At 55.8% G+C, this 10,935-nt stretch overlaps 1 protein-coding gene across 3 annotated transcripts in view; it reads left to right on the plus strand.

Annotated features, from left to right (window-relative positions):
• The window catches only part of UBE2F (ubiquitin conjugating enzyme E2 F (putative)), a 53,834-nt gene extending 44,277 nt beyond the window's left edge, over positions 1 to 9,557 (plus strand). For all 3 annotated transcript variants that reach the window (XM_086720081.1, XM_086720079.1, XM_086720080.1), the window contains 4 exons: positions 517 to 574; positions 2,730 to 2,762; positions 5,282 to 5,344; positions 8,811 to 9,557. In XM_086720081.1, the coding sequence (XP_086576207.1) occupies positions 517 to 574; positions 2,730 to 2,762; positions 5,282 to 5,344; positions 8,811 to 8,861 (205 nt within the window). In that variant the 3' untranslated portion in view covers positions 8,862 to 9,557. The remainder of the gene's footprint in view (positions 1 to 516; positions 575 to 2,729; positions 2,763 to 5,281; positions 5,345 to 8,810) is intronic.
• Positions 9,558 to 10,935: the final 1,378 nt, after the last annotated feature.

Raw genomic sequence — 10,935 nt, forward strand, 5'->3', positions numbered from 1 at the left:
CAAAAACAAACAGGGTATGAAAACGTGTGCTGGGAGCTGTCGTCAGGGTCAACCCGCAGCCCCCAGGGAGCTGCCCGGGTGCGGAGGACCATCATTGCCCATGCCCTTGGGCGTGTTGCTGCTGCGCGCCGTGCCTTCTCTCCTCCGTCCGACGGAGAGGTGGCCGTGCCTCCCTCGTGGGTCGCGGAGGCATTCAGTGAGGTCAGGGTCGTTGTGACGCACGCGTAGGAGGCCCTGACCGCTGGGTTGACAGGTGCGCGTGGTGTCTTAATTTAAGCTCCTGCGTGCGTCCAGGATTCGAGCCCTGCGTGGACAGGCAGCGAAGATGGTACGAGAGTTGGACTTGTGGGTGGACGGCCTCAGAGGTGGGGAAGGCCCTCGGCAGCGAGACGGAGGCTGCGAGGCCACGGGGGAGACGTGGGGCACGGGCAGGGCGTGGCGGCAGCGTCCGGCACATCGGCGGCTCGCGCGACTGGAGGCTGCCCTCGCTGACCACTGCGCCCTTCTGCGTTTCAGTTTACTGAGAGAACATTCGATCGACGGCACCGGCTGGGCTCCCACAAGGACGTTAAAGGTAGAGTGCAGTGCTCTTGACCGCGGGCCGGGAGGCCCCTCCCTCCGGGAACCCGTCTCCTTGCCGTCCTGTCCGCAGCCCACTCCCTCCTCACCCCCTGCCCGCCTGCCCGCCTGCCCGCCAGGGGTGCTCGGCCCAGCATCTGCCCCGGCCGGTTCCTCTGCCCCCACTTCTCTCCGGGGCAGTGGGGCGTTCCCGTTTTCTCCGCTCCCCTCTCCCCTGTACCATTTGGGCCTCAGCTCATTCACTGTTCTGCTCTTCCTCTGTCCCCAGTCTTGTGAAGTGCCTCGCTCTCAGAGGAGAGGGGAGGAGAGCAGCCGGGCGGGTAGAGGGGAAGGAGGGAGAGGACGGAAGTGGCCTCTGTTCCAAGTTACAGGGAGCTCGCTGGGACAGGCGGTGGGCCCTGAGGGAGGGGAACGGGGAGCTTGCTTCGGCGTAGGCTTGAGTTGGTTCTGGCGGTGAGCGTCATGGGCACCCCGTGAGACCGCCGGCTGTGGCTTCACCTCGAGGCCGTTCTGCCGTGGCATCCGCAGGACGCCTGCACCTTACTCGCCGCCTGATCTTTTCGTCAGAAGCAGTCAGAACTACCGGCCGGCGTCCGCTCCGTAGTGCGCCTGACTCCCGCCGTCGTTTCTGATGGGATACGAAACACGCAGCCGGAGCCCTTGCCCTGGCGCTGGGTTCCAGCCCGCGCGTCCCTCGGCCCGAGGCTCGGTCATCTGGACCAGGCCCGTTTTCCTTGGTGACCGTGTCCTGCTCTGACACTGACAGTCATAGCAGCTCAACCTGCAGGGGTCGTGGGCGTCCCGTCAGCGTGCTTGGGACGCTCTGACACTGGCGGGCGCGTTGCGCTGTGCCGTCTTCCTCCCTGTCCCCTCCCCTTGTCTTCCCATGTCTCAGGAGCGGTGTTTGCCCACACGTGTTAACTTTGGCTCAGTCATGCACGGCTTCCAGAAGCTGTCCTAACTAAAGCCACTTGTAAGTCCAAGTCTGTGCCAGATCCACAAAAAATAAGCATGGCTGGCAAGCGAGATGCTGCGTGGGATGCTGTCCCTTGGGTCACAAGGGTGACCCCGGGCAGGCCCGGGCCACGTGTGTGCAGGGCCCTCTCCCCACCATCCTTCACACACGAACTCTCTGGGCCCTGCCTGTGGAAAGAGCTGCTGTGGATGAACTGACCTCATTCGTTGTACGCCTACTTACTGGTTCACCTCATAGAGACCATCCTCACCCCCGTCCCCTGCTCTTAGCAGAGGACGCTGAGGCCCAGAGAGGCGTGCGTGGGCCACAGTGGACCACAGGTGACTGACTGCACTGGCTCTGGGGCCCTGTCTAACGCCGTGCGTGACCACACCTGGAGGGGGCAGCACCAAGTAGGCCCTTTGGGGGAGGGGCCCAGGGAAGGAGTTTGGGGCCCTGTCCCGGAGTCGGAGGCCGGAGGACACCGCGCACTTCCACAGGCCCGACCGCGGATCCTCCCGAGGTGTGGTCTGAGTATCGACTGGGGCTGAGAATCAGCCTGAAAAAAGACAAGGCTGGAGCTGACGGCAAGGAAGACTGAAAGGGAACCTGTGGTTGAGTCACAGATGGCCAGTCACTCCGGAGCGAACATAGTGGTTTTCCATTTTGTTTTAATGGACATTTCTGATCTTTGAACGTTAGGAAACGTTACTAGCCTTCCTTGATTTTTGAAATAATTAGAGCGAAATTGTTAGGAGGCCCGTGGGACCACGGGTAATGAGCTTACCTGCAGTCCCCAAGAGGCCACAGATGCAGAAACAACAAATTTTATTGTAAAGATGACTCTCCAGAAGTCTGGACTACATGAGAGGGTGGCGAGGACGAGGTGGTGTCGGTGGGTTTCTCCTGAGCAGATGCACCTGTCTTGGGCTGGGCCTCACCCGAGGGCACTTCACACGGTCCTTGATTCTGTGCTTCCTGCCCATACTGCTCACCTCCACGTTCCCAGAGCCTGTTGTCACACTGAAGAGAAGTTGTCGTCTTTTTTTTTTTTTCTAAGTTTCCATCTTGGGAAAAACGGAGCACGCGGAGGATAAATTCTGACATGGTGCAATCCCGATCTCTTTGTCGCGTGTTTGAAAGACTTAGTGCACGAGAGCCTGAAACTTGTTTTCTTCTTTCTTTCTCATTCCAGGATGTTGTTTGGGGATTAAACTCTTTGTTTACTGTAAGTACATTGACCAGAATCCTGAGTTTTTCTTGATTACCCTGCCTCCTGGTTTTAAACATCCCGTTAAGGATCACACAGAGGGATTGAAAACACAGTGCCCTGAGCAACATGCTGACCCCCTCGTTTCTGTCATATTCTTACTAGTTAGAGGAACAGTGACATGGGAACTGAGGGGGCTTTGGGGTAGCACATGGGGAAGGGGGGGACCCCGGGAGCCCTGCTGGAGTGGCTGTCTCGGCCCTCGGGCCGGGGCGGGGGCTGGTGCCATTCTGCTTTGTGTGGGCGGCCGTTCCTACGGGGGCACCTGGCCCGGCCCCACTTCGTGTGTGTCCTCACCGGCAGCCCTCTTCCCTCCCACGTGTCCTGGTTTGGGTGAAGGCGTATGTGGTCACACGACTTCTAGACTTCACAAACCTAGATCCGTACAGTTGTTGTCTCCTCAGTGACCAGCTGCCCAAGTTTACTATCCTCAGAAAACAGCATGTCACAGGCAGGGGGCATGGGGAGAAGCTAAAAGCTCGTATTTGAACTTTTTATATAATATTCTTTTGAGTTTTTACATTTTGGTCATAAAAGAGCTTTCTTTAAAAGAAATAAGCTTCAGGGGCGCTTGGGTGGCTCAGTCAGTTGAGCGTCCGACTTTGGCTCAAGTCACGGTCTCACGGTTCCTGGGTTCAAGCCCCGTGTTGGGCTCTGTGCTGGCAGCTCAGAACCTGGAACCTGCTTCAGATTCTGTGTCTCCCTCTCTCTGCCCCTCCCCTGCTTGGGCTCTGTCTCTCGCTCTCAAAAGTAAACATTAAAAAGAATTTTTTTAAAGAGATAAGCTTCAGAGATCTGTCTCTGCGGAGGGGAAAAAAAGCTGTGATCCTTTTAAACTCAACGTCCATGAAAATGAGCCCATCCTGGTCAGCCCACAGAACGGCGGGGTGTTGGAGGGGCAGCTTCCTGGTGCCACGGCAGGAGTGTGACGCAGCGTCCGGGATCACGGTGCTCTGCTCTTGCCTTCAGCAAGAATAAAAAGCCACGGAGCCTCGAAATGAGGCCCTCAAGCTCCCGCCTCCCTTTGCCTTCTCCTGTGATGTCCCCGGTAACCACCTGCGGCACCAGCCACAAAGCCCGCAGCTTCTGGCTTCGGGCCCCCCCTTAACCTAACCCTGAGAAGGCAGCGCTCAGGGGCACCGAGCCTCTGTCATTTGCTTGTGATTGTGGTTTGGCTTTTCCATTGCCGTGTATGGTTTACTTCTGAGCCGTGAGGGCTGCGGCGTGAGGGAAAATCCACCCAGCTGCTCGTGCTGCTGCTGCTTTGATTTAGCTCTTAATCTAGTGCAGCCCCCCGTCTCCAGTGCTCCAGGCCTCCCCAATTCTGAGGAGCCAACCAGAGTTGCCGATGAAGCCCGATGGTTATTCCAGCCAATGTACTCGTTTTAGGTCAGATACGTGGTAAGGAAGACAGAGAATTTTGTGTGTCTCGTGGTCTTTATATGCATCAGGTGTCTTGTGCGTGTGCGTTGTATTTTTGCCAGTGTGTGGGACTTACCGGTGATCTCTTACAGAGCATAGAGGCCTCTGTGTTTTCCTTGCAATATTTGTGACATATTGGTCATACCCTGTTATTTATTCCTAAGTCAGAAGTACAGTCCCCAAACTTAACATTTCTCCTGAAGAGAAGTACAGGCGTCTTTACAGCGGCCACGATGGCTCTGGAAAGCAGTGACTTCTCTGAAGGACAAATGTCACTACCTTGGTTTTTAAGAAGAGGTATCGGGCAATATAAAGATAAGGCACGGCCTCTGATTTGAAATCTTCGAGGAGAGAGGAGTAGCCATTCCAGAGTTTTCTTTTTTAAGATTTTATTTTTTTTAAGTAATGTCTCCGCCCAACCTGGGGCTCGATCTCACAACCCCAAGATCAAGAGTCACGTGCTCCACTGACTGAGCCCCCCCCGGAAACCCCCCAGGATTTTCTGAGGCAGAAAGGTCTGGGGGGATGGGCCTCCTGGCACTGTGGCGCTCACTTAGGCTCCACACGCCATTCCTGCTGGGTATGAGTGCCGTGCTGTGAAGGAGGGTTAATGGATAAAGAGAAGATCCAGTTAAGGTCAGCCTGGAAGGAAGCCACAGACTTGCAGCGGCAGAGATGTTCATCACAAAGTAAAGCAAGGAATGAGTTTTTGAAGACAAAAGAGTGGATTTTTATTCGGAAATGCTAACGAGAGTGGCTCTTTATCAAAAGTAGCATTAGAACTTAATGCGGTCACCATCCTCCATTTTCACCAAACGTTGGACAGTTGTATGTAAACATCCCCAGTCCCTCAGTCAGCCGTTCGCCCACATTTTGAAGAAGATACGCACACGTTCGGCACGCTTCCGTCCCGAGAGCCGTGAGCCGTGATGGAGTTTCTCTAGCTTGTCCCGTGGCTGATTAGCTTCCCATCTCCTGGTTCGTAAAGTGAACACACGTGACAGCGGAAGAACAGGTTCTTGCCATTGTTTACTTTGAGTTTTTCTCTCTTTAAGGATCTTTTGAATTTTGATGATCCGCTGAATATTGAGGCTGCAGAACATCACCTGCGGGACAAGGTAAGCTCGCGGCAGCGCCCTGGGTTGGTGGCTTTCTGTCTCTCGAGCAGATAAACACGAGGCTGAGAATGGTGGGTCTGGCCTGCAATTTAAAGCCATTGACAAGCAATTGGTAAGTAATGTCTGACCCAAGGTCAGACAGAAGGGTTTTTATTAGATGTGGTTTCCGAGTAGAATTCAGTCCGTGGGATTTAAAGCCAGTAACTGTCAGTTTTCCTGACGAACCGTGTGGGGCCCAGCGATCACCATCGCCCTGCCCGCCCTCCCATTGCACTTAGGCTCACACGCTCGCTTTGCGGTTTGGTTTTGCTCCAGCATAATTGGATCCTGTTTATTACTCTTAATCTTCAATTCCTTTTTTTTTTTTTTTTTTTTTAACTTTTTTCCTCCAAGTCTGTGAATAAACCATCACTCACTCATTTTAGGAACTAATGGTCCATAAAATGGCTCTACTGTACTTTTTTCAACCATTTCATTGTGGGCACTCAGGTTTTTCCCATGTTTTTTCCCCCCAACTATGACAGTGATGCAATAAATAAATATCCCTTGTACGCACATCCTTAAAAGTACACGAACAGAGTGTAGGAGCAGGAGTCAGGGTGACGGCCCTGTGACTGAGACGGGGCTGTGAGAGACTGATCGGCTTTAGTTGGGGCCAAGCCAACTAGCCAGTAAGGCCTAAGCAGACGCAGCTGCAGGGCTAACTTGGTTTAGTCGTAGAGCCTCGAGTTGCATTTTCTGAACCAGATTCCTCCCTGGTGAACCCTCCGCACCCCAGAAGTTAGCCACCCAGCGCTGTTACCGACACCCAGCCTGAACATGTGAGGTTCTAAACGCTGCGCTTAAGAGCGGGTGCTTCTGTGTATGTGAGGCCTGCTGCGTGTGTGTGCTGTTACCTACAACCTCGGGCAGAGGGGCGAAGAGAGGTGCTGCCTCAGCAGGGCCCCAAAGGGGGGCAGGAGTGCCCGCGAGAGCCGCGCCCCCCAGCACGGATCTGACACAGGCTCACGAGACCATGTGACGGGCACAGCAGGGGCCAGTGAGGCGTGCAGTGGGACCGCGGGGTCAGTGGGAGCTTCCGGTCAGGCAGAGGAGGCTGGGAGCAGCAGAGGCCTTCAGGAGGAGCTGGGGTGCGTGGGCCCCGGGCAGGGGTACCCCCCGACTGCTCTCACGGCTTGTGCTGCTTGGCAAAGCCTTGGTTTGTCCGCTGCACTGACGAGCCCTTGCGGGTGTGCTCCGGGCCCCATTCACATTGTCACTCCACTTGTCGCTGTCCCTGACAAGGGCTTCCCCACTCAACAGTGTGTCTTATAGAAACCTAGTCAGGGGGAGAAAGGGCTGATAAAGGGAATACTTCCAGGGCCACGTGGAGAAAGCCCTGTTACCCGTGGCCTATCCGTTTATTTCTCTTGGAAGGTTGCTTTCCATTCTTCTGATGAAATAAGGGGAAAACTTGCGTTTATAAGCTCTCAGCCCCAGTGAGCTGGACCTAAAGTCCTCCAACAGTGATGCCTCCACGTGAATTCTAGGAAGTGCCCCAGCCCCACCCACGTCCTCATGCCGAGTCATGATGACAGTGACTGAACTTTTCTCGTTACTTTATTTCGTGGCCATTGTTCCTCTAAAGTTTGGTGGTGGCCAATTCAGTGCCAGGTGAGGGGCTAATAACACTCAAGGATCTGTTGATGAACAATCACTGTCCCCAGGGAGTGCACATGCTAGTGAGCAGAGGGGGTGGGCGTTGGTGGGGCGGGAGGCGGTGATGGGTTCCCTGTCATATGTAGGGTGCTCAGAGAAAGCCTTTCTGATAAGATGAGTAGAGATCAGGTGTGAACCAAATGGATATCAGGGAAGAGCATTCTGGAGTGTTGACAGCAGCGCAAAGGCCCTGAGGCAGGAGTGTGCTGGGGTGTTCGGAGAAGACTTAGAGCAGAGTTGCAGGACAGCCGTGACATAGAGAGCAGCAGCAACCTTGAGTGGCCTTTCCGGACTCTGTCCCACACACTTCTCAAAGACCGTTCACTCTCCTGTTAATCTCCACGAGGGAGGGACTCTTGTTATCCCTGATTTGCTGCTGGGGAAGTAGTGCCACCAAGGGGGTAAGAGACTTGCCGGGAAGGGGCAGAGCCCAAGATGTGAACCCAGGCACGTGGGCCTTGCTCGGTGGGCCCTCAGGCAGGGGCGGAGGTGGGATGCACGAGGGCCTCCTGGAGGCCGTGGGCTCCGCTTCGTCCAGGGTGAGGGGAGAGCACAGGGGGTAAGAGAGCAGAGGTGGTTTTGGTGTCGAGGGCCAGACGGGGTGGGGGTGCCCGTGGAGTCTTCACATCCTGCGAGCTTTGGTTGCGGCCCCTTAGGCGCTGACGGTACTGCTGGCCTCTGGGTGCTGTGGGAATGGCCAGCCGGGGCCGCCGGGAGGGCCGTCAGAGCTCCCCACTTGCGTCACCAAACCATTTCCAGACCCTTAAACCAGGAACCCGCCGACCTTGAAAGGGTCACTACGTGAGTGGAGTGTGGGCAGAGGAGGAGCTGCTCAGGCCGGGACTGGCCACGGGAGGGTGCGGTCCTCGCAGGGCCCCTGTGCTCCCGACGACGTGCAGCGGGAAGGCACTGCTGCAGGGCGGCCCCTTGCTGTGTTGTAGGAGTTAAGAGGGGTGAGGTCTGCCTGTCCGATCACAGCGTCCAGACGCTGAACACGTGTGTTGTGAGGTGGGCGCGTAGCCCCAGGGCCTCTCGCCCGGTCCCGGTCCCGGTCCCGGTCCCACAGGGCCCGGGACCTCGGGCGCTAAGCTTAGAGCAGGTCTGAGGGACACACCTGGGGTGCTTCCTGCCTGTGCCGGCCTGGAGGTGCTGAGGGCCACGCCGCCTCTCTTCAGCGGATGTGTCGGGCTCTGCCTGGCGCCCAGGGAGGGGCCCCTGCCGCAGGCCCACCTCTTAGCACAGCCGTCCCTCGGATGGCGGGCCGCACTCGTGCCGTGAGAAGTGGGTACGTTTCCAGTAGGCAGCAGGGTCTGCGGGGGTCGTTCTAGGAATTCCGATCTGGACGTGGGTCTTCGGAGAGCAGCAGCTGCGACTCATCCTCAGTTGTGGTCAAGAGCCCTGTCCTGATCTCCGTTGTCCCCTTGACCACACTGTGGGCCACACTCTCCCCATCTGCAAAACCAAGGGTCTTAGGCTCCCTTCCACTCGGAGATTCTGTGTTTGCGTCCCCACCCCCAGCCCTCCTGGCACGGCGTCCCGCCCACAGCGGACACCTGGAGTAGCAGGGAAGTGGCACTCGGCTCCTCGGGCCTCTGGTTGTCCTGCGGCCGTGGCAGCTGGGGGCCGGTGGGGCCCAGTCCTCCCGGCGCTCTCCAGAGCACGCAGCGGCTCCTTGGCTCGGGTGGGTCCCATGCGTTCCGGAAGTGGTGCTTCCCTCGCTAACTCGCTCCCTCTTGTTCCTTCTCCCCCGATCCCTCTCGCTCCACAGGAGGACTTCCGGAATAAAGTGGAAGATTACATTAAGCGTTATGCCAGATGATAGGAGGAGGAGACGGTGGGGCTGTGGACTGTGTGTTGTAGGCTTGTCCCCAACCGCAACCAAAAGGGAGCCTCCTCCCCAGCCCTCGCGCTCCCTCAGACCCCCGGGTCGTCCGCATCCTGTGACCACGCTGTCCCGAGGAAGAGCCTCTGCACGACCGCCCATTGTAGATGGAGAGTCCCACATAAATACAGCAGGAACATGTGTCTGGGGTCCTAAAGAGTTGTCTGCTTACCTTAACATGTTTACTTTTTGGAAACTGTACTGTATAGGCTGTGGATGAGATTCCTGAGCAGTTGTCATGAACTCAGAGTTGAGGCTAGCGCTTGCTTTGTCCCCCTTTCCCCAAGCCCTTCCCCGCACACGTGATGCTGGTGATGTGCTCAGTGTAGCTCGCAGGTGGGCGGTAAGAAGCCCGCTACACACTGTGATTGGATGCAGATTCTCTCAGCTCCTTCCCGCCGACGTTGGTCCTGCCTACATGTCATGAAGCTTCCCAGAATGCATAGTCATTCACTGTAGATCTCTTACTGAAATGCGTATTTTATTTAATGTAAGTCTATTTTGGAACAGATTTGTAATTTGTACAATTTAATGCTTTAATTATTTTTTTCTATCTTCATTTAGTTTGTATTTTCATTGTATAGAGCAGACAGGAAGATGCTGGGGAGAAATACAAAGAAAATATGAAAGACACATTATTCCTTCTGTCCAAATGAAACAAGAATTTGGCTTTTAAAAATCAACTCTTTGGGGTCCAGTTGGGGCGAGGAAGTTTTTGGAACCTTCTGAAGCTAGATCTGGGTGGTTTAAAACAAAAGGTAGGGAGCCCTTTCCCACCTGCTGCCCCGAGGAAACCGGCCAGAGCCCAGGTCAGGCAGGGGCTTGGTGTCTCCACAGTGGCCTTGTGGTTGCGGGCCAATAAGCAGTGCCAGGGGGCCTCGGGTCCTGAGGGAATCAGCCACCCATGTCTCATGCCCCTGAGACCGTGCCTGTGGCCTTCTGAGCTTGCTGTGTTTCCGGGCCATCTGCAGGGAGCCTCCTAGGGCCTTGCAGAGCTGGGAATCAGCAGCAGCATCCAGCCAGACTCAGGCCAGTGCACTTCAGAGGAAGAAAACTAAGGAGGCAGGTGGATTTACTCCAGCAGTTAGATATCTGACCCAGTGAAATCAAATGCAAAATAAATAATTGTAGGGTTTTCACCTGCTGCCTGCCTGGCATAGTCAAGTTTAACAGCCTCCTCTGACCTCTGGATCCCCCCTCTCTGCCATCTCCCCAGCCTGGTTTGTTTATCTTAGTTTATAATGCACTATCTGATTACGAGATCAGTGTGTCCTAGAGATGGGCAAGGAGGGAATGTGGGCCATGCTTCCTTCCCATTTGTAATGTGCCCGTTAGACTGAGGGGGCCCTGACCGATCGGCCACACCTCTGGTGCACAGCGCAGGAAGAGTGGGGCCGGATCGAGGGCATGGTGGCAGCTGGGAGGCTTGGGGCCTGTGAGGAGAACAACAGTAACCCTGTATCCTGGAGCCTGGAAGAGGCACTGAAGCTTACACACCAATTGGAGCAGGACACAGGGCAGATCAGCAGCTGGCCTGCCCACACTGTGGCCTGAGTTCTGCCCCTGTGATCCAGGCCACATGGTTCTGTGCCTGGGCAACCCCAGGCTTGAGTCGTCATATCTCACGGCTGTCCGAGCAGCTCCCAGGCTGCACAGCTGGTGGTGCAGATGGAGGTGGAAGAAATGACTCCAGAGCCCACGGTTGAATGGAAATCTGCACGTCGTAGTAAAAGAGTACCTTCTGGACGAGACTGGAAGGTACGGCTGCTAATTCTGACCTCAAAATATTTGCGCAATAGAAAAATACTTTGCTTATCAGCAATCAATTAATTCCTCAGAAATGACCTTTCCCCGTGACAAGATCATCCTTTTCTGTCCGGTGCAAATCCCTCCGAGGCCTTGCCTTCCCCCATCTTGGTAAGGAACACAGCCAGCCTGGCCCAGCCCATCGTGGTGGGGAAACAGTACTGCACTGGGCACGTGGCCAGTGGGGCCCGGGGCATCTTTGGGC

Source organism: Puma concolor, chromosome C1, assembly GCF_028749965.1.
Source record: "Puma concolor isolate L17-30 chromosome C1, mPumCon1.1.hap2, whole genome shotgun sequence".
NCBI lineage: Eukaryota > Metazoa > Chordata > Mammalia > Carnivora > Felidae > Puma > Puma concolor.